Source organism: Hippoglossus stenolepis, chromosome 8 (genome assembly GCF_022539355.2).
Source record: "Hippoglossus stenolepis isolate QCI-W04-F060 chromosome 8, HSTE1.2, whole genome shotgun sequence".
Classification (NCBI taxonomy): Eukaryota; Metazoa; Chordata; class Actinopteri; order Pleuronectiformes; family Pleuronectidae; genus Hippoglossus; species Hippoglossus stenolepis.
Window position 1 is genome coordinate 149,368 of NC_061490.1, and position 27,862 is coordinate 177,229.

Below are 27,862 nucleotides of genomic sequence, written 5' to 3' on the forward strand. Positions count from 1 at the left end.
CAACATACTGTATGCTTTCCAATCTGCTTGAAATGGTTTACATTTATTAAGTTTTCTTTTGGACAGAGTTGCAATCCGCTGTTGTTCTTTTGTGTCCCTCTATTCCAATTTCTCTTTTAACTGCTCAAGTTGTCTTTTACTACAACTTCCTTTTTCTGGGAATCCCATTTTCACACACTCAGTAATTTGACAGCTGGATAGGTTTCATTTGTTTTAATAAATGTGGTAGAGTGACTTACGGTTTGCTTGAGAATGGAGTAGTGGTGTTTTTTCCAGCTCCCATCACGCAGTTTATGTCTTGACTAATTATGAAATCTATTTTTCTCAACTTTGTCAGAATAAGTAACAAACGGTACATGAACAAATTGTGCCCACGAGTATGGCATCTAGGACTGGTAAAACGGAAAAACTAGAAAACGATGCAATGCCGGCTAGCACTGCTAACATCAACAATGCTAACTGGGCTAGCATGCTACCGGATCTGCTAACCAAACCTGACTCACTGGCTGATATCAGTATCACAATATCAGTGCTAATTTAACCATTTAATTCTTTGCTACCCGAAGTGGACAAAATGGACAATTTTAATGGTAGTAGAAAGAGTGGACATGCTAACCCACTGATAATCAGTGGGGACAGGCTACAACATGTAAGGTACTTTTGTTTATGTTTAATAAATACATTGGGTAATCAGTACTGTTAGTGGATGTTGTGCTTCTCACGTAACCCACTCATTTTGAATAGTGAAATATGTTCATGACAGGCAAGTCTGGTATGGGTATGTAATGTTGTTGAATCACGTTAATAGTAGGGCTGTAGCGAGTTCACTGCTTGTTTGTAACTAGTTGACTATCGTTAACTGTTTTATCACCCAAGAGGCGATCCGCGGTCTCTGTTGTCCGCTTTGCATATGCATCTTTTACGTTGTTGTACTGATTTCAGATTATTGATTTGTATCAAGCCGAGCCCCTGAACTAATGCTAAAGAGATGGCAGTTTTTTAAAGTTTAGTCTATTTTCTTATGTTTTGATGACTGTGTGATGGGAAGAGGGTTAAACGAAGGGAAGGAACCTCCGAAGAATTTTGAAAGATGCAGCATGGCACTTTTGTTTCACAGACACATCAGTTGCTGTGTTGGAAGTGGGGGGTAGGGGGCACTCGGGTGGGCTCTGTTTTGGTTATTGCTGCTGTCTCCTTTTTTTTCTTCTTTTAACTCAACAGATAGATATTAAATTGCACAATCACAAAGCTGACTCAGTGCCATATGTATGATAGATAAGAACATGTAATCCATGAATAACATTCGTTTTCATATCTTGGATCGTTAAAGGGGCAAATCGGGCAACTAAGATAAATAAGATTATGTCACACCTTCAGGATCTGAGAGGAGACAGTGTTTTTGCAGGAGACATATCTCCACAGTTATGAGATTTTGCGTATTAAAAGGGGCAGATTTAATCATTAATATCACTCAAAGTTTAGTGCTAGAGCCAGGGGTGCTGCAATTCTAATTCGTAGTAGCATTTCATTTGAACCAGAAAACACTATAACTGACTCCACTGGACAGTTTGTTATCGTATAAGGCAGGCTGTGCAATACTCAGGTTGTTTTGGCAAGCATCTATGCACCTAACTGGGATGACGAGCAATTTATCTCCAGGCTCTTTACCTCTATTCCCAATATTGAGACCTTCCACATAATCATTAGGGAGAATTCGCAGATTGCTTTTTAATATACTGTACATTCATGTGACTACTGTGAATATTGTAATCTCAGACAATGCCCCTACTTCGCTAGATTTACACTACCATTCAAAAGTCCGGGGTCACCCAGACAAGTTCGTGTTTTCCATGAAAACTCACACTTTTATTTATCAAATGAGTTGCAAAATGAATAGAAAATATAGTCAAGACATTGACAAGGTTAGAAATAATGATTTTTATTTGAAATATTAATTTTGTTCTTCAAACTTTGCTTTCGTCAAAGAATGCTCCATTTGCAGCAATTACAGCATTGCAGACCTTTGGCATTCTAGCTGTTAATTTGTTGAGGTAATCTGTAGAAATTTCACCCCACGCTTCCTGAAGCCCCTCCCACAAGTTGGATCGGCTTGATGGGCACTTCTTGCAGACCATACGGTCAAGCTGCTCCCACAACAGCTCAATGGGGTTGAGATCTGGTGACTGCGCTGGCCACTCCATTACAGACAGCATACCAGCTGCCTGCTTCTTCCCTAAATAGTTCTTGCATAATTTGGAGGTGTGCTTTGGGTCATTGTCCTGTTGTAGGAGGAAATTGGCTCCAATCAAGCGCTGTCCACAGGGTATGGCATGGCGTTGCAAAATGGAGTGATATCCTTCCTTATTTAAAATCCCTTTTACCTTGTACAAATCTCCCACTTTACCAGCACCAAAGCAGCCCCAGACCATCACATTACCTCCACCATGCTTGACAGATGGCGTCAGGCACTCTTCCAGCATCTTTTCACCTGTTCTGCGTCTCACAAATGTTCTTCTGTGTGATCCAAACACCTCAAACTTTGATTCGTCTGTCCATAACACTTTTTTCCAATCTTCCTCTGTCCAATGTCTGTGTTCTTTTGCCCATATCAATCTTTTCTTTTTATTGGCCAGTCTCAGATATGGCTTTTCTTTGCCACTCTGCCTAGAAGGCCAGCATCCCGAGTCGCCTCTTCACTGTAGACGTTGACACTGGCGTTTGCGGGTACCATTTAAAGAAGCTACCAGTTGAGGACCTGTGAGGCGTCTATTTCTCAAACTAGAGACTCTAATATACTTGTCTTCTTGCTGAGTTGTGCACCGGGGCCTCCCACTTCTCTTTCTACTCTGGTTAGAGCCCGTTTGTGCTGTTCTCTGAAGGGAGTAGTACACACCGTTGTAGGAAATTTTCAGTTTCTTCACAATTTCTCGCATGGAACAGCCTTCATTTCTAAGAACAAGAATAGACTGGCGAGTTTCACATGAAAGTTCTCTTTTTCTGGCCATTTTGAGAGTATAATCGAACCCACAAATGTGATGCTCCAGATACTCAACTAGCTCAAAGGAAGGCCAGTTTTATAGCTTCTCTCACCAGCAAAACAGTTTTCAGCTGTGCTAACATAATTGCACAAGGGTTTTCAAGGGTTTTCTAATCATCCATTAGTCTTCTAAGGCGATTAGCAAACACAATGTACCATTAGAACACTGGAGTGATAGTTGCTGGAAATGGGCCTCTATACACCTATGTAGATATTTCATTAAAAACCAGACGTTTCCACCTAGAATAGTCATTTACCACATTAACAATGTATAGAGTGTATTTCTGATTAATTTAATGTTATCTTCATTGAAAAAAAACAGTGCTTGAAAAATAAGGAAATTTCTAAGTGACCCCAAACTTTTGAACGGTAGTGTAAGTTTTCCTAATCACAACCCCACCTTTATACAAGAGATTTAAATCACATTTACAACGGCTCATTCGTATACTCCTTAAGATCAAATATAAAATATTTTTTTGAGATAAATGATACACCAGATGTGTCAAGAGGAACCTTATGGGAATCTTCTAAGGCATACTTAAGAGTACACATAATTTCCTACACAACTCACCTTAGAAAATTACCTACATCCAGACAACTAGAACTGTTAAATAAGATTATGAGTGCGATTACAGCTTTACAGAGTGGCAAATCACCTGGTCACCAATACATTTGCTCTACTTCACTTTCTAGTTCTGCATGATATGTAAAATGAGGCTTTGTTGCTTGGCTGTCTCCCTCCAACTCTGACTAATGCTACAGTTACTCTTCTCCTGAAAAACGACAAGGACCTTTTACTTTGCAGCTGCTTTAGAACCACATCACTACTAAATGAAGATCATAAAATCTTATCAAAGATTTTAGCCCTCTGCCTCCAGCATGTTTTACCAGGGATCATCTCGTCAGATTAAACAGGCTTCATGTTGGGGAGACAATCCTTCCACAACACCAGAAGACTTTTAAACATAGTAAGTGTACCTAGCTCCAGTACTCCAGAGTTGGTGGTGTTGCTGGATGCTGAGAAAGCTTTCGACAGGGTGGAGTGGGACATTCTTTTTGAAGTGATGGAAAGATTTGGTCTTGGTTCAGGTTTCATCTCATGGGTCAAGTTGTTATATTCATCTCCGTACTAACGAATAATATTGTCTCATCTTCTTTTCATCTACACCGCGGCACAAGACAAGGGTGCCCGCTATCCCATTTTCTGTTTGCTATTGCCATTGAACCACTGGCCATTTGGCTGCGATCTGAGGAGAAATTTGAGGGCATTTCTTGCATGGGAACAATACATAAGCTGTCACTGTATGCCGATGATTTACTCCTTTACGTAGAGGAATCCTTCTATGTCACTCCCAAACATTTTAAGATGATTCGGCCAACTATCAGGTTATAAACTTAACTTTGGGAAGAGTGAATTGTTTTTGGTTAATGGTCTGGCAGGGGGACTGCCACGCGATATGGCCCCTTTTAAGTGGTTGGATAAAGGCTTTAAATATTTAGGTAATTTTATTACAAAATCCCTAGCTGACAATTTAAAAAGTAATTTTGTCCCTCTACTCAAAAAAGTTGGAGGATTTTGCCAGAGGGTCTACCCTGCCACTGTCCTTGGTAGGCAGGGTAAATCTCATAAAAAGGTCTGTTTTGCCCAAGTTCCTTTTCCAACATATTTCTACAATTATTACAATAAGTTATTTGCCAAATAAGACAAATCAATAACAAATTCCCTCTGGGGTAGTAAACCGGTGCGCATGCAGAAAAAGTTCTTGCAGCTTCCTTAACATGTTGAGGGCATCGCCCTCCCCTATCTTTTACACTACTACTGGGCAGCTAATATTCAAAAACTCCCATACTGGATGGACGAATCTACTGCCGATCAGCCTAAATTTCAGCTACCAACATCCCACCTCTTTCATTGGTTTAAAATTAGACATTTGTTCAAAATCCGAATCTCCCCCCAAAAACATTAATTGACAATCTTTTCAAAGTGGATCCCAACCAGAGAGGCAATATTACCTATATTTGCGGCGCCATGGACTATAATTTCAGTCTTTCCCCCTCAAAGTAGGGAGGCATGGGAACAAGATCTGGGGCTAAACATAGAGGATGGCCAGTGGGGCAAGATTCTTGAGCTAGTCCACAACTCCTCCATCTGTGCCCAGCATGGGCTGATTCAATGCAAACCCAAACACAGACTGTATTGCACTAATCAGAGATTGTCTAAATGTCAAGGGGTTGGGGAAAAAAACTAAAAACGTGAGCATTGTTTTTCGATCTTTCTCTTGTTCTGTGGATACCTTGTAATATGCATGCTCAATAAAATATATTTCAAAATAAATCTGGCGGACTTGGGGGTCACACTGTCAGCGCTCGTCTTTTACTGAGGCCTTTATCCATCTCTAGCTCTCTGTCCTGTTTCTTTCATCGTGCGACGCTATGCCTGATAATGTTGCATACAACAGTACTAGACAACATGACAAAAACTACTGACTGTCACCAACTCTTCTTGGTTGTGATATATACAATCATTATTCCAAGACTCTTCGGAAAGTGGGCGTATAATGGATTTGTTCCAGTTTATTGTGTAATAAGAGATTTTAGAGAAGGTGTTAATGAGTGTAAAGGTTGATTTAAGTGAGGGTAAACGGTCTTGTAAATACAGTAAAATAGCATCTGCGTTAATACTGATTTTATGTTGAAGGTTTGTGGTGTGTATGTTGAAGGTTTGTGGTGTGTATACCTTTGATGCTGTTGCTATGGTGTTTGGCTGCAGCAGGTGGCTCTATGAAGAGAGCAAACAATAATGGAGAGAGTGGGCATCCTTGCCAGGTGCCCTGGGGAGGTGTGAAATCCTTTGTGGTGATTCCATTTGTGGTGACTGTGGCTTTGGGTGAGATGTATAGTGTCCTTATCTAGTAGATGAATGACTCCCCAAGCCAAATTTGTTGAGTGTATTAGCTTGATCAAATGCTTTTTTAGCGCCTAGTTATACAAAGATAGTTTTGACTTGAGTTTGTTGTGAAAGGTTGACGAGATTAAATAGCCTGCATATGTTATCTTAAACGTGTCTTTTTGGATGTATTAAAATGGAAATTGTTTACTGGTACAAATGTTTATGTTTCACATTTAAAACATTACAGCCACAAACATTCTCAATAACAAATTAAAATTTCAAAATGGCATTGGCAAGAATGCATCATTTCTACACAAAGTGTTGCAGCTCCTTTGTCAAAGCCAGGATATGGTAATGGTCTGTATTTATATAGCGCTTTTCTAGTCTTGAAGACCACTCAAAGCACTTTGCAGTACAGTTTATTGCCATACACCCATTCACACACACATTCATACAGTGCCACCCCATGTATTCATACATTCAATAGAACATTAAATGTATCAGAAACTTAACAATGAGCACTTCCCACATGGCACTTGTGAATAATATCACTATTCTGATGACACCATTCTTGACAACAAGTGAGAAGGATTCAGACACAAAGCAACAAAATTATCTCAATGTTTGAGAAGCAGGTTTTCCACCTTCAAATGGCAAGTGTCTGTTCAGTGTCTCCTGGATCTGTACAGCAGGTGATTATATGGCTCTGTCAGATCCACATGACAAGACGTCCTGTCACTTTACTCTTTCTCAAAGTGAAATGCACAAAAATGGATTCTACCAGAAAGTTGTTCAATATTATGCTAACATAAAATAGTGGATTTTTTTTTTCATTTCATTAAATATATTTAATTACCAGTTATCAACCAGGTTATCTACCTATATTACCTGGTTCCCTTTTATCAAATTATGTTGCATCATTTGAAAACAACTGGAGATGCATCATCAATCTTAATATACGGTCTATGGAGAGACCCTACCAGGTGATTAGAGCAGCTTCACTCTGCTGCTTTCCCAGCTGTTTTTGTTTAAAAGGCAAGCAATTTGTGGATGTCCAATGGTCCCTGATTGCACCAAGTTCAGTTGGAAAAATCTTGCACAAAACTATACTCTCACACATCAATAATATGACTGATTCAAAAGGTTCAAAGGGCATGAAATTCTTCCTTGTGTGAAATTGTTTACATTAAGTCATTTGTGTCTCTGAAAGTTGCTTTTAAAAATGATCAGAAAATGTTACATCAAACAGACAGACCAGACCAGTTGTTTTCACAGTGCTGAGAAAAAGATGCATACTTTGGATGAACTCCAGCCATCTGTCAACTCTGCTCTCAATTTTCACTTAAGTAGAGCCCAACCAGTTATCAGTTGACCAATAAAAATTGTGATGAGCCTTTCACATACTTATCATGATCAGTGTTTGTTTGCTGATTAATGTGGGAAAATTGTGGATTTATGATCACATTTTATAAGTAAAAAATGTTTATTGTCTTAATTACAGTTTAGCATATTTGATGGTAGTTTAGTTTTTCTATTATCAAATTTATGGTAAAAATGTATAATACGAAATCCATTTCTTTGTCATAAGGGTTGAAAAATGACATCTTAGGAATGACAGACAGACATCTGTTGATATACTGACATTGACCCCAAAAATCCTCATTGGTCAGCCTCTATACTTCCTTGACTAATCTGTTGCAATGACAAGTCTTTCAGTCCTCGTCTTTCTCCTCATCCCCTCCAAATGACAGAAGACTATTATTCTTTACTTTCTTTCCAGATTTCATCTCCTTCTTCTCCCCTTCATCACTCTTCTTCTTCTTGCTGGAGCTGGAAGTGAGCCCCTGGAATTTGTCTGAGGACGAGCGCTTGGCTGGTTTCTTGAAAAAGATTTTACCGCCAGGAGGAGGTCCATCGTCTGCAGAAAAGAAGGATGAGAGATTCATTAGGTTTGTGCAAAAACAAAGACACCCAGCCTCAGCACCACCTAGCCTGGGGCAGACACCCAGGCAGTCATGCACAGCTCCACTAAGTCCACTTACAGTGTTCATTTTGGGTCTCTTCAAACATGTTCTGGACTGTACAAAAGTTGTTTTAAACAATTTTGATCACCTCTGTCATAAGTCATTTACTTCTCCTATCTGTGTCTTTATCGTTCCTGCTGCGCACTGCCAAATGGAGTGCCCCACCATCACATACATTGTCCAAGTTTTCATATTTGTTGCGATGACAATGAATCAGTTTACAAATGATGAATGTGAGTGACATTGTAATGGAAAATTATATCAATATACTATACTATATATTATCTCTGTTCATGTAAACCATTTCTGCTTGTGTCTCTTTATTTTAGAAGCCTCACCAGGTCAAATTTCCACCACACGTTCACTACAGCGAGAGTGAATGTCACGTTCATTGTTTAAATCATCGTATTACGCCATCATGTGAAATACCAGGAGCAGGCGAAAATGTGCTCCCAGATAGCGTGCCCGCACCCACGCACGCACACCTCCTACACTCTGACCTGGTCTCACATTAACTAATAAACACTCATCAGTTATTAGGACCTGATCAGTACATGAAGTAACTTATTGTTCGCCAGAGTTTTTGAGGCTGCATTTAAACATCATTAAAAATGACTCGTCAACATTTTGTGCTCAGTACAACACAAGACGTGATGCACACAGTCAGGACTCAGTGTTAAAGTGAGCGGAGCGACACGCAGACATGATCCGACACCATCGATAAATAAAAACCATCCCAATAAAAAAATGGAACAAATCAACGTGAACTAGTTCATATTTTCATTTTCGCAGTAGACTGAAAAAGAGAGGAGCCCGGCGCTGAACCGCAGCCAGTATGGCCTGGGCGTGACAAAGAGAGCTGCCTGGAGATATGTCTGTAACTTACAGCCGAAAAGCTGCACTAGGCTGAATTCATGTCTGTATTTACACAAAACTTCAACATGCAACATCTTTCAGCAGGTTGTTTTTGTAACTAACTGTTGTTAATTACTGATTGGGTTTTTGTTTCACGACTTTGTATTCACTCCCTAACTGTTCCGTTTCTCCTTTTTGTTGTTTGGACAAAGGCCCAGTTAGGATAACCACATGTTTTAAGTGCTTTTTTGATATGCTAAACAATATAATTTGTAGACCCGGATGATGCAGGAGCAGAGGATGACGTACAAATGACCTGTCACTCCCAGTGGCCAGTGCCAGCCACACAGTCCAATTCCCAGCCTTCTTCCTGGGTTCTGGAGGTTGTACAAAAATCTGCTGGCTCTCCTAGATGCAGTTAAGGAAATTGCGAAAGCAACAGAATACATGTACCTCTTCGCTGATTAAGATGAGAAGTGTCTTTTGCTGTTGAGCTCTGCTGAGTTTCTATTGCTGGGCCATTACCACCTGGTGCCTGATTTGACTCCTTAGCAGGGGATGTGGTCAGCACAGCTGTAGCCAACCATAATTGACTCTGGTGTTTAAAAAACAGGATTTGTGTGAAACGTCAGCTTCAGCGTCAGTGAAGACTCGGAGGATAAAGACAAAGGAGTTTCTGGGGAGGCTAAGTATAACGCTGCTCTCCTTACTTTTATTTGAATATGTGTATAATTTCCGTCCCTGTTCGCATATCTTCTCGTAGATACTATAGGCCTCGCACTCGTTCACACCATTACCGTAACCTTTCCTCACTTATCTATCCCACCCGTTCCACACATACCCAACACCTTGGAACAGGTGGCCTCTGGAACTGCCAGTCAGCTACCTGCAAGACAGACTTCGTCTCTGGCTTTGCTACCAAGCAATCACTTGACTTCTTAGCTCTCACTGAAACCACATTTTACCCCATTGTCATTTGAATTTCATGCTGTGACAGTTAATCATCCAGTACAATTAACAATTGTTGTCCTCTACTGTCCACCACGTCCTTTGGGAGATTTCTTGGAGGAATTAGACGTCCTCCTATCGAACATCCCAGAAAATGTCCCTCCACTTGTCCTTCTGGGTGACTTCAACGTCCAGACAGAGAAGTCATCTGACCTACTACTTTTACTTTCTTCCTTTGCTCTCTCAATCAGTCCTGCCCCTCCTACTCACAAAGCTGGTAACCACCTTGACTATGTTTTCACCAGAAAATGCTCTACATCTAACCTCACTGTAACCCCACTTCACATCTCTGACCACTTCTTTATCTCTTACTCTCTCCAACTCTCACAATCTGACAACCCTACCACATCAACAGACTCAGTACCTGTCCGCCGTAACATTCGATCCCTCTCTCTGGCCTCCTGTTTTTTCAGCCCTCCCTTCATCTGACTCTTTCTCACTCATGCATCCTAACTCTGCCACAGACACTCCTTTCTACTCTGTCCGCCTACTTCAGGATAGGTGCGCAAGTCTCCCCAGGTCTGTGGTTGTCTGACTCGGTGCGCGATGACAGAGCCACTATGCAAGCATCAGAAAGGAAATGGTGAAAATCGAAACACCCTGACAACCTGCTCAATTTTCCATCTCTTCTCTCCTCTTTCGCTGTCTCTATTTCTGCAGCCAAAAGCTATTTTTACCAAACTAAAATTCAATCCTCATTTTCGAACCCCAAAAAACTGTTCTCCATCTTTTCCAACCTCCTTGACCCTAAACTGTAAGGACGGCATATGTATCTGCCAGAACCTGCCTACGTCATGCACTACGCAGCCTGTCCATTTGTTTAGACGTGACCTAGCATGCATGGCTAACATGGCTAAGATGACGATAAACGGTCAGAAGTGTGGCTTGATTCTAAAAAAGAGAACGACGACAAGGCAAAGTGCAATGCATGTGGGAAGCTCATCAAACATTTAAGGCAGCACGGCGTCGATCTGAAAGAGTGTGTCATCTTCAGCTAGCGCTAGTAGCACCTCACTAGCACTTCCAGTAGAGCTAGGGAGAGCAAGCTGACTAACATGACTTGTACGAATTATTTCGGTAGGTTTCCTATAAATAAGACATACAACAAGCAGCTGAGAACGTAATTATCCAAAAATGGTTCAACTGCTACTGATTTCGGCTGTGTTGTTATGAAATATACAAGAGATTAATATTCATCACAGATCTTAAAGATGACAAATATTTATGTAACATTAGTTTACAGGGACAATTAGAACATTTTCTTCTACTAATTATCCACAAATATGACTGTGTGTTGAGTGGTTAATTTAAACACCAGTATTTTCAAAGCAAAAAGATTCAACATTGCCTCTATCTCAGTTACTACTAATTTACACTGTTGGGTTAAAGACATTGAGCATGTCTGATAAGGCTCTGAGATGAGTTGTGTGGGTTTTCTTTTGTAATGTTGCATGTCTACCATAAGTCGTTACTCCTGCTGCCCCAGTGTAACATGAAGCACAGCTTCATGTTACATTTTTGAATCGAAATGGGGAATCGATAAGAAGCCGAATTGAAAAAATTTAAACGATACCCAACCCTAATGAAGAGCATTCTGATGTAGGAGTCTTTGATTTTCAGGTGGGAGAGGGCTACGTGAAGGGCTGCAGAGATAGTGTCCGAGCTAGGGCTGGGCGATGTGGCCTAAAACAAATATCGCAATATTTTTAGGCTATATCGCGATACACAATATATATCTCAATATTTTGAAATCTCCTCTAAATCACTGCACAAATGTTAAATTCAAAAAAGTCCACAGGAAGTGGCTAAGCTAGCAGATATAGTATTTCCGATGGTCCCTGAATGCACCTCGTCGGAAGATATCAGTCGATATTTAGGCCTAAAACATGGTGTAAATGACCTCGTTTCAAGTCCAATATAAATGTCGGTGCATGCCTTTGGATCATTGAGCAGCTGTGGACCATAGAGGAAACTGTGTTTTCACCGTTTGACTGGCTGCTTCACATGAACGCGGAATCTCACGCGCACTCGCACACACACGCACACAGTTCACGTTCATCATTTGTAAACTGGTTCGTTCGGTTCAGCGTTCACAAAGAATATGAACAAATTGTCAATAACTCGGTGGGGCTCTTCCCTTTCTTTCGCTCTAAGTCTCTTCCCTCCTCTCCTGGTACACAAATACACATGCGTGCAGGAGAGTTTTCTGGATGGCCGGGGGAGTGAGCTGTCTGCTGTGAGAGGGGCAGTAGAAGAGAGAAGCGAAACTCAAAGAGAATTTCATGCTGACGGCTTAAAACATTCACGTGACAATTTATACTCGATGGTCGCTATATAGTCATTTTATACATCGCACGTGGAACAAGCCGTGATACATCAAGTATATTCAATATATCACCCACCCCTAGTCCGAGGTACTTCTGTTTGGGCGGTAGGCGTACTGCAAGGGGTCAAGCGTCTCAGGTATTTATCTCCGAGTTCGGGGCAGAAACACTCTCTCAAAACACTTAGTGATGATTGGAGTTAGTGCAACTGCCCTGTTGTCATTCAGACAAGTCACTGGTCTCCTTTTGGGAACTGGGATGATGGTGGTGGTTTTGAAACAGGTGGAGAACATCAGCCAGGTTGTGTGGTCTGGGTGTGTGAGTGCCTCCCTTGTGAGTTGCTGCTGGAGGTATCGAAACAGGCGTAGAATTCGGGGAGCTGTTTAGGCACTCGATAGTGGAGTTGGTGATCTCTGTCGTGGTGCCCTTATAATCTTTGATGTGTTGCAGGCCCAGACACATCCGCCCGGCCTCAGCAGTAGTAGAAGTAGTACAAGCTGTCCAGTTTCTCATTGTACTCCTTTTTAGCCTCAGATGTTTTTTCTGAGTTTGTACTTTGCCGCTTTGTACTCCATCTCGTTCCCTGATCGAAATGCAAGAGACCGAGCATGCAGCATGTGAAGAACCTGACTGTTCATCTAGGGCTTCTGGTTTGGAAACTTCCTGACTTGTATGGTGGGCACAATGTTATCAACACAGGTGCTAATGTACCAAGTCACAAATGGGTACAAAAAAAAGGTACAATTAGTTGTTGGAAGTATCCTCCAATGTGGCTGCAGCTTTAAACACATCCCAGTCTGTCTGTGAGAAACAGTCCTGCATGATGCTCCCCAGTTTCTGAAGACCAGAGTTTTACTTGGGTTTGTTTGTTTGAGTCTTTGTCTGTAGGCCGTGTACAGGAACAGGGAGATGTGGTCTGAGAGTCCAAAGTGGGTGTGGGGGGCAGCTTTGTATGCACCATGGATGTTGCTGTAAACATGATTCAGCATATTCCGATCTCGTGTGGGAACGTTTACATGCTGGAAGTATTTCGGGAGCACCGTCCGTAGGTTGCAGCGGTTGAAGTCTCCCGTGACAATGAACGCAGCATCAAGGTGAGTCGTTTCCATTGCGCTGATGACATCTTGGACTTTGCAGAGTGCTGCTGATGGTTTTGCTCGCAGAGGAATGTAAACAACGGCTAAAAACACAGCATCAAATTCCCATGGTAGATAATAGGGTCGGCATTTCAACAACAGCAGCTCAAAGGCTGGCTAACAATGTTTGTGGACAGGCTGTACTTCTCCACACCATGAGGTGTTGATAAACACACACATGCCACCCCCTTTAGCCTTACCGGAGGTAGCGGTGCGGTCTCCACAGTGAACGGAGCGAGTCTGTAGCTGTATGATGGATTCCGGCAATTTGGCTGAAATCCAGGTTTCTGTGAAAATTATAGCATAGCAGTCCCTAACTTCCCGTTGTGTTGTAATCCTGGCTCTCAGCTCAATATCTAACAGAGCCGGCTTGTTGTAAATTAGCAGTGAGCGGCATTCGTATTCCTTTTAAAGCTCAACATGGGCTGGCCCCCACATACATTTCACAGCTCTTAACTCCCTATAATCCCGGTCGTAACCTGAGATCGGCCAGCCTGTCCCTGTTGGCTGTCCCTAGGTCAAGGCTGGCTACTCAAGGTGACAGGGCTTTCTCTGCCAGGGCTCTGGAACTCCCTGCCTGATGAGATTAGGCTCGCCAACTCATTACAGATCTTTAAAATCACTGCTCAAAATGTATTTCTATAGGACACCATTTCTAACATGCGACTTGTAATCATTTTCATTATAACAAATCAGTCTTACAGAGTTCAAGTGTGATGTTCCTGAGCTCTAATTTCCAGATCGGCCAACAAATAGGCTGTTAAAACTTTGAATATCTTTAAATTCTACAGGATATATGATTCATATGTTTATTGTACAACACCCCTAACTTGTTTGTATGTTTGTTTATGTAACCAACCCCATGTTGTTTCTTGTTCTGTTCCTCTTTTAAAATAAAATTATAAAAAAAAACAAAACAAAAAAGGGTTAGGGTTAGGGATTTTAGTAAAAACGTATCCCCTTAAATTTGGTCAGCAGTGATATAATAAAAAAAGAAAAATAGGATTACACGATTCTCCATGTGCTCTTGCTCCTTCATTCTTACCCTTCTCTGCACTACCACCACCAGTATGCATTTCAGCGTTGATCTTCTTCACCTCTTCTGCCGTCAGGTCTCCACCCTTAAGGACCACAACTTGAGGTAGCTCATCCTCTCGATCGCTCCCACTGTCATCATCCAGTGCTGGCATCACGTGACGCTGAGAAGGGGAAATGGGAACAGGGACAAATAGGTTTTTCTTAAACCATTTCTACCAGAAATCTCAGAAGGTTCCAGTTCATAGGAAGAACTACAACCAATTATTACAAAGTTGCTGTTGCATAATAACTGTGGTCCTGATGTGGTATTAAGTAGAAAACAATAATAAGAATCAGTGTAAATCCGTGTATCATTCGTTCTTTTCATATTCAATTATAAATTGAGTCATTATTTCGATATTCATTTTTGAATCTGATACCAAAAAACGAATAACGGTTTGTTTTTCATAGTTTTGATTTTTTCGCTCAGATCAAAAATAGGAAAATGAAAAAACGGGTCACGGGCCGAACTTGATTTTGATATTTAATTTGTATGATTTGTGTGACCCGGAAGTCAGAGATTTCCACCACGCTGCAGCAGATGGGTATCCAGCGATGCTCGGAAATGAGTGTTAGATTCTGTGTTAAGCATGACTTTAAGCGAAAAAGACATGTACACAGAACTGGAGCTGTGATCGGATCCATTTATGAGGCAAGTTTTAATTCACGTTTTCAAATTTTATGTCCTGCCTATCTTGGCTATATTTGGCTGGACCACAAGAGGAATTTTTTTCAAGCAAGAAACTAACTATTTAGATTCACAAAATAACGTAAATTATCTGTGCGCCTTCACCAGACTAGTGTAAACTGTCAATTTACGCACATTCATGCGTAGTGTCTTTTCAAAATAAAGCACGTATGTGTTCATGGTAAATGAAGCAAAAGCAATAGCCTATAACAAATACATTTATGCAAAAAAACTGTACACACATGAAACACTGTTGTGGGGTCATTTACACTTAGCATTAATTATTAACTTAATAATTAATGTATTAAAAGTGAAATATGTAAAACATATAGAAAAAAACCTAAATGTTAACTCTCTCTTAACTGTTTTGTACAGTTGTTGTGTACAGTACCTTTAGTTACAACTACTATATGACAAGTGCTGTACAAATTCATACACTGTCCAGCCACATACTAGGTTTTGACCTAGTCTTGTTTTCTTAACAGACGGGCCCATCTTATGGCCGCAAGTTAATGACTGGCTATCTGTCTTCAATGGGAGTGCATACAGGAGAATGAATACAACGAATGAATTCAATACAATGAATTCCAACGTCAGGTTAGTATTATGGTAAAAAAAGTATATTGTAGGCTAATAATAATATAAAAACAATAATAGCCATGCTGATGTGCATCACCTATAGAAACATCTATTTAGGAGTTGAACTTAAAACAACTAGATTATTATAAGCAGCCCCTGCATTTAAGAATTTCCTTTTGGTAAAAACATTTTGTGAATACTGTGGGCTATTGTGACAAATATGTATTGCATGCATTAATGTATTGCATGCATTAATAATATAATTTTTTTTTTCTTCAGGGTGCTCGTAATCTAAATCCAGTCCCTTATGCAGAATACGTGGGCCATAAACTTCACCCTGATCAAAATGAGAAGCTTATGATGTTTGGAGTGACACACGTCTTGGCAGTGGATGGCTACAGCAGCAAAATTATTACCAATGCCACCATGCCAGTGAAAAACAATCTTGTAATTTAAGAGGAAGTTTATAGGTGAATACATTCAGAACCAATGTTATCATCATAATCCTTTCTGTGCTATGTATATTGTCTTTTTATTGAATATAGTGTCTTTTTCTTATTGGATCAGTTAAGTTCAGTGCAGCACATGTGCACATTATTTTACCCCAGATCTGCAGTGGTCAACCATGGGATGTGGGACCAACTCAGGGTCGACCATGGCAGGGAGTTTTACATGTGCCTGTACATGCAAGAGAAGCTGTCAAGACACAGACACCATACCTTCAAACAACATCAACAAGGGTGAGGTTTTTGAAATACTGGCAAACAGTACAACTAATATATTCAAACATAAGAAAGATACACTGTAAACCCGAATGCTCAAATTACTTAATTGGATTAAGTAGTGGAAACTCAATTGTTTGAAAGTTCTACTTATACATATTGAGTGCCAGAACGATATTCTCAATTTAGATAATGTCAATTTTATTTATATAAACACATTTAAAACAACTTGGTTGACCAAAGTGCTTTACAGGAGTACACCAAAAGGACAGTAAAACGTAATACATAATAGTGCAAGTAATAGAAATAAAATACAATTATTAATGTAGTTCTGATTGTCCAAATATGATAACCTCAGTCTTAGTTGTTTTATTTGAGGAAGTTTGAATCCATCCATGATTTTATGTCATTTAAGCAGTCAAGCAGGGGCTGCAGTGATGTCTCAGTTTTATGGTTCAGGGGCAAGTATATTTGAATGTCGTCTGCAAAGCAGTGAAAGGAGACATATTTTTCAGAAATGTATGCTAGGGGCAGCACATATATATACGGAGAAAAGGACAGGCCCTAGAACGAATCCTTGAGGTACCCCACATGTAAGTGGGGCCTTCCCAGAGGAGTAGTCACCCAGGTGGACAGAGAAACTCCTATCTGTTAAGTACGACTCAAACCACCCGAGTGCTGTACCTTAAATCCCTACAATGTTTTCCAGGCCTGATATTAGGATTGTGTGATCGACCGTGTCGAAAGCGGACATCAAGTCTAGGAGCACTAGGACAGCAGAATCTCCTGAATCAACAGTTAAAATCAAATTGTTAAAAACTCTTAAAAGAGCTGTTTCGGTACTGTGATGCGGTTTAAAACCTGACTGGAACTTTTCATATACATTATTGTTGATAAGAAATGTCTGCAACTGGGTGAGAACTACCTTCTCTAGGATTCTGGACAGGAAAGGCAGCTTAGAAATGGGCCTGAAATTAGAGAGAATAGAGGGATCAAGGTTTTGTTTTCTTTAACAAGGGCTGTACAACAGCATGTTTAAAGGCAGCTGGGACACTACCAGAGAGAAGACAGGTGTTAATCAATGACAGAATACATGGGACAACAGTGTCGAAGACTTCTTTAAGAAGACTGGCGGGTATGCTATCGGAAGGGCAATTTGTGGGTCGCAGATGGTGAACCACCTCGGATAGGAAGGATATTGATATGGGCTTGAATTGACCAAAGACAGCTGGGCGCATGGGAGGGATAGGGGGTTGATGGTCATTGGACATAGTTAAGGATGATCTAAGAAACGGAATTTTTTCAACAAAAAATTCAAGAAAGGAATCACAGAGGACAGGTGTAGGCAGAATAGGAGTACGACTACCGGGGTTTCTGATATTATTAAAAATATTAAAAAGAACCTGAGGCATGTGATAGTTGTTGGAGACCAGGTTAGATATAAACTTAGTTTTTGCAGATTTTACCGCTTTCTGGTAATCAGATAGACAGCTCTGTAAGATTTCATATGATACTCTGAGTTTGTCCTTTTTCCACCTTCTCTCTGCTTGCCGACATAAACGTCTGAGACCGCGGGTAGAGTCGTTTAGCCATGGCTCTGAAAGTGCTTTAGTGCAATTCATCCTCAAAGGAGCAACAGAGTCCAGAGTGCATGTGCAGGTTGAATTAAAAAGAGAGATAAGCTCATCAGCACTGAGAACATCACTACCATCCAAGTTATAGAGCACATAGTCTTTAAAAATAGCAGAGAAATGCAACGGAGTTTGACTATTAATTATACGGTGGCAGCGTGCAGGAGGAGCTGGCTTGACTAATGAGCCAGGGACAGTAATCGTAAATAAAACCGGCAGATGATCTGATATACAAGTATCACAGATTTCATTGACATGAACGTGTAGGCCATAAGACAACACAAGGTCTAATGTGTGCCCCTTTTCATGTGTGGGTCCAGACACTGACTGGTTGAGATTAAAGGAATTTATAAGATTTAAGAAGTCTTTAGCCATAGGTTTAGTTTCACAGCATATATGTACATTAAAATCCCCACAAATTAAAAAGTGGTCATAATCCATCGAAATACCCGCTATGTATTCAGCATACTCTTGCATAAAGTCCTTGTTGAATTTCGGGGGACGGTACACTACAGCACGGGGAGGAGGCATTTAACTCAAGTTAAATGCCTCCTCCCCCGTGCTGTATGAACAGCTGAAGCTCGAAACTAGAATAGGTGACAGTTACCGACTGTCTACACTGAAAGATGGATTTAGATACAGTGGCTACCCCTCCACCTTTACCAGTGGTCCGGGGAGAGCTGAAAAAAGTACAGTCTGACTACAATCCAGTGCTCCTGTTTGCAGGGAGTAGTCGGGGCCTTCACGGTACGACCGCCCTGGGGTGATCGCGACTTTACTGGAGCATGGTACGGAGTGGAGCTGGCTATTATTTTTGGCTTTGCTCCCATTGTCACCCACGGATCATCAGGCTGTGCTGGAGTAGACTTGGGATCTTGAACTCCTGTGATGGTGGAGCCAAGCCACGGCAGTGTAGGATCGTTTTCCAACCCTGGAGCAGAGTGGCCATGGAGACTTGGCTTGGTTGCATTCAGGTTATAGCTGCAACCAGAGTTTTTCAAGGCCGCGATGTGTGATGCCTGAGTCGTGGCGATAGTGGTGAAGCCCATGATGAGCTTGTCTTTCTCCTTGAGTTCAGCTTTCAGAGAAATGATGCTTTCCCTCAGCTTTGACGCGGTAAAATTGCAAGATTCACACTCAAATTCAGCCATCGTAATGTTAGTTTGTCCATAAAAGGTGCACTGACAGTGACGGACGCGGGACAGTCTAGTGGCGTCGCTGTGAGATAAATAAATACATAGGGAGGCAGGATGACTGGACACAGGTGAAACGCATTAGGAACAGGTGAAGAAAATCACAAGAGCGGGAACAGGACAAAGACAAAAGAGACACACAAGGAGTATCATTTGAAAATAAAGCAGGATAACAAGAACTCAGGGAAAAAGAAAAATGTCCAGAATCAAAAAGTGTCCAACAAAATCCAAAAGCTGTTTAATAAAATAGAGCTCAGAGTCATGACAGTTACAGTGTTAACTAACTTATTAAATGTTAATAAAATACAAAATCGCTTCTACAGGAAGTACCTACACGATTTTATGTTGAAGTTTAAGCGTTCACTTCCTGTTCTAACGGTCGACTTTCGTTTGAGCAGCAAATTGACCACGCACCGGACATGTTTCGGCAGGTAGCACGCACCAGACTTGTCCCTACAGAGAACAACCGAGAAGACCTGCAGACTGTTTCTACTTCTCAGTTATCAGCGCCATTGCAATAATTGTAAGTATTCAGTGTGAAATTAAGAATGTGAGCCACTTTAGCTACACAGCTAAGCTAGCAATTAGCCTTGTCGGGAACTTAGCTAACTGAAATGATGTGTTGTAAAGTGTTGATGCCAAACGCCATGATACATAGCAGTCAGTTATTTTTTGAATGTGTTCATAATGGAAACTCTGATTTTAACATCCAGGTGAACCAGTCTGTGTTGGAGTATGCTCATCTTCTTGTGAAAGCCAAAAGCTAATGTTAGCCTCTGCCACCTGTTGCTCATTGTCTTGTTTTGCAAGGTAAGTTTAAAGGTTAAATGTATGTAACTCACTTTATAATTTTTGTGACTGCAACGACCAACTGATTTATGTGTGAACATATGACACAGACTTTCCTCCTATCTGCTTGGCTTCAATGAGATCAAATTAGAGCTACAACTTTAGTTAGCTATTTCTTATTTGATACTCAGGACTATGGGGCAATTATTGTAGCAAAACTATTGACAAATCTGAGCCTCAGTCCGTCTGTGTGTAATCGGATATGTGAATGTGTACATGGATCTGCAAATCTGTCTATAGAATATGTGTGTGTAAACAGATTTGACAATGTCTTAAAAATATCCACACGGTGGCTGCCCCTGATATGACTTGACACTGTAAGTTATGTTCAACTTATTTCACCACCAGGACACTTTTATTTAAACACAGACACTTTTCAAGAGTTACCATGCCTCCATGATGACAGCTTGTGCACTTTTCACATGCTTAGTGCAATGGGAACACATTTTTATTTCATTTTATTTAGAGCTACACATTAATCAAAATTTCTATAAAAGTGCCAGTGTGTTTTTGCTTGATACCCATGGTGTGTCAGTGGATGTGATTAGTGTATGATCTCTCTTCCTCCCAGGATGATTTAGATGAGCCCGATATTGAGGATGCATCAGTGGCTCTCCTTACAACCATCAGCAACAATGCCATGAGTCCAGTTCACTACCACGTAGGGAAAATCTCCCAACCTCCCAAGACTTGCTGAATCCTTCGTGGTAATGTTAAGCCATGATCTATGAGCTACATATCAGCTATCCCAAAACACTGACATACACCATTGAATTCACTCACAAAATGTTACTTGGTCTCAATGAGTGGAAATTGTTGAAGGACTGAAGACTGTCAACAATTATTTGAGGATGTATATATGTGGAACTCAAGCTCTGAAAAAGAATAGAGGACTCTGGAGTCTCACCCACAACATGAATGTTTCATTGTCTGTTGACTACTGCTCCAATGTTGACGTTCAAATATCTGCTGTACGCAACAGGCTTTAAGCCACATTGCACAAACTACACACTACCTTTGTACTTGTAATTTTACATTTGTGAAAGTGAAACATTGCCTTTTTTTAATGTGGATGTTCAGTCAGTAAAAAAGTGAAGAGCAAAAAGAGCAATAAATTCCTCAGTGCTGCTATATTAATTAAGAAAGAAGGAAAAATGTGTTCTTCCGCTCATGGAGCCATGCAGGCAGTGCTTACATGTACCAAGATGCATTGCACTTTCTTGAACACCAACATCATCACTCTGACATCACTGATGCAGGAAGAACAGTTTTTCTAGCAGGAAATCACATCTTTTTCGGTCCGTATGGCACACACTGAGGAATTTATTGCATCAATTAATTACATTTACCATCAGCACTGATTGGACATCCAGTGGCAAAGTTTCCTTTTTATTTTCTTTGTGATAAATTAAAGGGATAGTTCCCCGAAAAAAGAAAATTCACTCATCATCTACTCACCACTATGCCGATGGAGGGGTGGATGAAAAGTGTTGGAGTCCACACATCACTTTTGAGGTTTCAGGGGTAGACAGCGTTGCAGCAAAATCTAATACAATTGAAGTAAATGGGCACCTTCTTCAAACGTAAAAAAAAAAACTAGTGTTTTGTGGACTCAAACACTTCACCCACCCCTCAATTGGCATAGTGGTGAGTAGATAATGAGTGAACTTTCCTTTTTCAGGGAACTATCCCTTTAAGAGTTATGTAGTTGTTGGTAGATTTAAACCAAAACTATACTGCACATTGCCTTTGTACATGTTTTGACTTTAAAAGTTTGAGTTATGAAGAGAGAGAGGTTTACAAAGATGGCTCAAATTGTGCCTTTGCAATTGTTTTATTTCTATTTGTAATGTATTTTTTGTCTTTTTAAATATTCCTTTTGTTTCAGTCTTTTGATTAGAAAAAATACATGTTTTTCAATTTAGTCGTAATCAATGCAATTAAGGCAATCAGTTGCCACAAATGTTTTAAGTTTCGAGAGATTGTTTTTGAGTTTCAAAGTCAATATTTTTGCTTTGTAAGTAATGAAATGATTAGAAAATGAACTAATAAACATTGAGTTTACTGAACACAAAATACCTGGTTTCTATACTTATGTATGTATTACGTTCTTTTAACTTATTGCAATGAGTAGTGCAAATAGATATTTTTGAGTTGTTTTTACTGAAATTATTTGAGTTGGGTTAATCACTAATTTAATTTAACTGTAATCAAAAAGTACATGTAACTTAAACTCAAAATGTCCGAGTTCTCAAAAACTCCCACTTTTGAGTTTATGAACTAGAGTACTGCTTACTTATTCGGGTTTACAGTGTAGGAAAAAAAAAATTTTTTCTTCTTAAAAATGTGGATAAAGCATTGTAAATGGGGATTAATTTTCCTTGCTTAAGGAACTCCTCTATAATCTACTATTACATTTTCTGCTGTTGTATTTCGTACTGAAATATATTTCATCTAAAATATGTTTTGTGGTCAACAGAATCTTCGAGTAGAAAGGATTTTGCCCGAGGTGAACAATCGAGTGAACTACCCATTGAAAAAGGCCCTGGTACACCTGCTGGACCAAGAACCCCTCAACATGCGGGACAATGTGACTAAATTCTGCATCTCAAACCTGACATGTCAATTGAGCCCAATTGGACTAGACAGAGTGTTGCAATCATGGAATGCACACAGGATCCCAGGTATGCTAAACTGAAAATGTACAACCCTTTAGAAGCAATGGTTATTTGTTTACACTCCAGCCACATACAACCTTAAATGGCATTGCTTTGTTAGTTATTTGTTACCATGTTTCCTTGTTTTAGGCCATGGGATACCCAATGAACTCGCAGCTAAAATTATTGAGGAGCTGCTGCCCAGTGCCTCTGTTGCGGCGAATATTTATGAGCAAGAGTTGAGATCCTTGCTGACTTGGGTGTCAGTTTTTGGAACTGGCCCCTATTCATCTGAGGAGGATAGATGTGCTGCAGAACAGGCCTTTGCAGAGAACTATCCTGACATCTCTCTTCTTTTTAATCATGTGAAAACAATGACTATACTCCTTTCCAGGATGCCGTGTTGTACCTCATGAATGTAACTGAAAGATATGTCTAAAAAAGGGGACTGAAATGCTGTGGTGTTTTTTTCCTGATCCGTGGTGTTAAGTAGGTAGGTAAACAGACTGATATGTGCTCTATGTGTTGCTCTTAAAAAAGCAACACATAGCTGCCACTGTGCCACCAAATTGTCAGTTGAATAATTTGGCAAATAAACCTTTATTGCTTTAAAATCTTTTGTACTTGACTTGTTTTTAGGTTGAAATAAAATCTTATATACAAAGACATAAAAAAAAGCATTGCACCAGTATTGTCAAAAAGGTAGACTTTTATGTAAACTATATATACTAATAATTATACAACATAAAATAGTGCAAATCTGAGCTTGTCACTGTCACAGCATTGAAACCGAGTAAAACTAAATTAAATAGCTTTATGAAAGTATGCACATCAAAGAGTGTGCTTTAATTGCTGACTATAAATGTTATTCAAGGAAAAACAACAATTAAGAGCAGCAAAACTACGTAATTGCACATATTTACTGTACATTACTCTCAGAGTATGTTTCCTAGTGCAGCCAATGCATCAGAAAGTCCAGTGAGTCTCTGTTGTCACAAAACGTTTGGGCAAGACTTTATCTGCCACTCCTCAATGCAGCTAATAAGGCTATGGCAGCATGATGAAACCATGGGCTCACCTGCAAATTTGAGTCAGAAAAGTTTGAAAAACTACAATATTTGATAACTGTTTTAATTGCATTTTTCATGATGTAAAGGTCTATTTCCTTCATTGAATAGGTAAATTAGATGCACTGATATATGTTTTATATTCAAACCAGGTTTCAAGGGGTTCAAGGGTGACATAATTTGAAACCTGAAGGTTTCAAGACACAATATATATATTTATATATATATACAAACAATACAAGTGTTCAACTATACCTCTGGTTCCTTCAGAGTCCACGATTGTTTTCCCTGGCTGTCAGTGAGGATGAGTGAGTCCTCTTGTTCAAGGGCATCATTGACATTACTCATGATGCCCATAACATAAGCCTCAAATTCAGAAAAACGCACTGTTAGCGTTTGGCTTGTCTCCAACTTGCCATCTACAAGTTCAGCGATGAAGATGGTCCTGAATATTGATGTGAAAATAAACATTTTAAAAACTAATTTGATTCCTGTAATACAGCCAGTGCATCAAGGTAAATTATGCAGATATACAGTATGTGTGTGACTGGGTGACATGATGTAGCCATTATAATGAAAGCACATTCGTCTGCAGATGTACTTTTTTTATCAGTGCTCATATGCTCAAGTCACATTTGTGAATACATGCAAGTCTTACTGTATGTAGTTATGGCTAGCATAATAAGATACTAATTCATATTGCCTTGAACAGAAGGGTAATCATATCATACTGCAACATTAGTGTGATGCTCCTATCCTGAGTGATACAAACAGCAAACTATTGGATATGAGGAATGAATGGTTTATTTCGTCACCTTTGGAATGTTCTTGTCACGGTGGCTCTTGGAGCTGCAGCAGCCATTGGAGCAGAACCCGCAGCAGCGCTGGCTGGGCCGTGGAAGGAAAAGCGGGTCGGGTGTGTTACTGGCACGCTAGATGAGTTATCCACGCTGATACTCTCGCCATGCACCTCGTAATGCCCCCTTACTATGTGGTCCAAAGGGCTAAAGTGGCCGTCACTCCCAGGAAATATGGCTACATTACTGTCATTGGTGATGTAGAGACTGGGACCATGTACCTTTTCGTAAAATAACGTAGGTTTGTGCAATTTTACACAATAAATATGACTACCAAACTACCAAAAACAAACTTATTTGTTTTTGGTATCAGATACATGAATGAATAACTACTTGTTTTTTAATTTTCCGATTTTGGTTTTCTAATTATATATGAAAAAGACGAATGATACACGGATTAATACATTCACTGTTTCTATGAAACAAAGCATTATATCACTCACTCAAATGCGAACAAAAGTCTTAGCCTCATGCTCAATTCAAACTACAAAATTTCTGGTAGCAATGTATGCTACAAGCATTAAATTATGTTTAGAATAAATTATTTATTCTTTTCAATCTGGCTTTATGGGAGGTCAGCACATTTCTAACCAGAATGGCCAAACAGTCCCCTCAATCAAGTAGCACCAGATTTCACACACTCATAGATACCAATACTCTAAATATGCAAGATTTTTTTTAATCAAGATTTATCAATTATTCACAGGGAAATTACTAAAAATGAAATAATTCCCCACCTCACAATATTTAAGAAAATGATAAAAATGGATTTCATGTGCTCTACTAAGCCAACATTACCAGATAAATTGCAGTGCGTTATCTCTTTCACAAATGTTTCCCTTCTTATGGTGTGAATAAAGTGTATTTAAAGGTTTTACTATACACTCGTTAAAACCGGGGTCAGACACCTCAGCTTTACTGAATAAGAAACAGATGCTTAACATCTCGAATGCCAAATATGTCTTGTTTCAAACTATTTCATCAGCAGCTTACATTTAGATCTCATACACTACAATAGGGTAACGTTTTCGGCAGCTAACTGCTAGCTGACACAACAAACAGTTAGCTAAAGAAACCAAACCACCACATACCTTTGTATCAACGGTCGGTCCGTCTTTGTATCCAACATCATTTTTAAACTTCCTCAGAAAGGAGGGTTCCGCTGGTTTCACCCACGACACGCCACTGACCTTTTTATTGTTCATTGGAAAACCGTAAATTCCACGTCAACAAATGAGATAAAAGGTGCTGCGTTCAAAATCCCCGAGTGGTTCACTAACCACTACTTCACTAGTGAGCTCATCGGCAAAAGGAAAAAACGCTTTCAGACCTTTCACTACTTGATGCACTTTGTCCGCGCCGGTAATTACATTATTGTCGCAGAATTATGACGTACAACAACGCCGGTCTTCCAGTTTAACTGGTGATATGTTGACTTTATTCCAGATGTTGCTGGTCGGTTGCAGACTCGGTCGCAGATTCGTCATTTTCCACAAAGCGCCTGTGTGTGAAGTGCGGTGATCTAATGAGGGTGTTGTTGAAATAAACATCAAACAAAAAGCCTTCACGGGTTAATGTAACGTGTCCGAGGCAACATCACGTTGAGACAACAATATAAAAAAATAATGATAGTGTCAAAATCTTGAACGGGTTTTGAAACGACGAACCGAAGCAGTATTAGCTTCTGGCCTGATGACGATCTCATTACGCCACCAAGCCGCAGGGTGCGCTTCACCTGAATGAGGCGTTTTTTGCTTTGTCAGCTGTATAACACCAGATGTGCTTTAAGGTAACGCCCATGTTATCCGGTGATAGTCCGAACACAGCATACACGCTGCATACTTTATAACAGGCTTCACAAACTGATGCTCATCGTTCATAGGAGACACAGGGAGTTATGAAGAATACACACGCGTGGCCAGCTCCGGCCAGCCGTGTCTGGTTATAATTCACTGACAGCCAATCAGATTGCGACATTCTTTGTCCGCTGTCTTGGTGCTGAATGGTACTTTCCTTGTCAATAGTTCTGAACTGTTTAATTAGTTTCAAATGACAGGCAGGTTACACTCAACATCATTTCACTCTGAAATATCTACACATCAGGAAGTATAGTAAGTAATATCAGTACAATACAATATGCACTAATACCCTGCAAGCATATTTTTAATTAGAACTGTCGCATTGAAGAATTTGAAAACCCTATTTGGCCTTTTCTTCTTATTGACAATAAGCAGATGAAGATGAAATTGGGTGAAACAAGGTTTTTACTTAAAAGCAACGCACAACATACACAATTTACATACAGAAAATGCTCCATTAAACAATGAATATATAAACAATCTATCTATTTATTAATTCCAGATATCTGTCTGTCTGTCTGTAACACATATGTCGAGAACATCTCAACCTGACTTGAGTATATGGTGGAACCCAGGCCACAGTCCCAGAGATTGATGGTCTGTCCCTATCCACACTTTGTGATGAAAAGAACAGGTCAAACTTTTTATATCCTGATCTGGTGTCTGAGCCGGTGGGGGCACAACAGCAGAAGGCTTAGCTGAGGGAATAAGGATGAAAAAAACAAAACCATAAGACATGTAGTTGTTTAGACATGTAGATTGTATAATAGATGAAAACATTTTGGGGGAAGATTAACATATTCTGAGAACTTATGAAAACATCTTACTGTCTGGTGGCTCAGGTGTACGGAAGCGTATTGCATTCACTTGAAAAAAAAAAGTTCTGTTTTTCTGAGATAACTAACTCGGAAATTCCGAGATAAGTTCTGTTTTTCTGAATAATAAAAAAAAAAGTTCTGTTTTTCTGAGATAACTATCTCGGAAATTCCGAGATAAGTTCTGTTTTTCTGAATAATAAAAAAAAACAACTTCTGTTTTTCTGAGTTAAGTTTTGTCGGGAGAAGGCGTTACCTCAGTCCTGCCTGAAGCTCTCACCCGCATGGAGTCGGGTTGCTGCTGCATCAGCCTGACCCTGCAACGGTGCTAAATGATTTCAAGTGCAACGGTGTCAATACAGGTAAGGAAAGTTTTTGGTTACATGTTAGATGCCAAATTCTGTTATGTCTTTTGACCGCATGTAACAAAAGAGAGCGAACGACAGTGACAGCAACCTGCCTCCCTTAAGGCACGATCCAGCTAGCTGTGTTCTAGCCTCTGTTTATAAACCTATCTAGTATTTTGATGAAGTTACATTTTGCATGGACGTTTCACATAGAGCCCTTGTTCAGCGTGCTACATGTAACTGTTGT

At 40.0% G+C, this 27,862-nt stretch overlaps 1 protein-coding gene across 2 annotated transcripts; it reads right to left on the reverse strand.

Annotated features, from left to right (window-relative positions):
- Positions 1-6,130: 6,130 nt before the first annotated feature.
- On the reverse strand, positions 6,131-25,988 carry kiaa1143 (KIAA1143 ortholog). 2 transcript variants are annotated; one of them, XM_035163804.2, is made up of 5 exons: positions 25,686-25,988; positions 24,553-24,625; positions 23,993-24,182; positions 14,320-14,473; positions 6,131-7,845 (listed from the first exon to the last, which is right to left on the reverse strand). In XM_035163804.2, the coding sequence occupies exons 2-5, from the start codon at positions 24,597-24,599 to the stop codon at positions 7,640-7,642; spliced, it is 597 nt and encodes a 198-aa protein (XP_035019695.1). In that variant the 5' UTR covers positions 24,600-24,625; positions 25,686-25,988; the 3' UTR covers positions 6,131-7,639. The 2 variants fall into 2 exon arrangements, with proteins under 2 accessions (XP_035019695.1, XP_035019696.1); XM_035163805.1 differs by lacking the exons at positions 23,993-24,182; positions 24,553-24,625 and having other exon boundaries at positions 25,686-25,978.
- Positions 25,989-27,862: the final 1,874 nt, after the last annotated feature.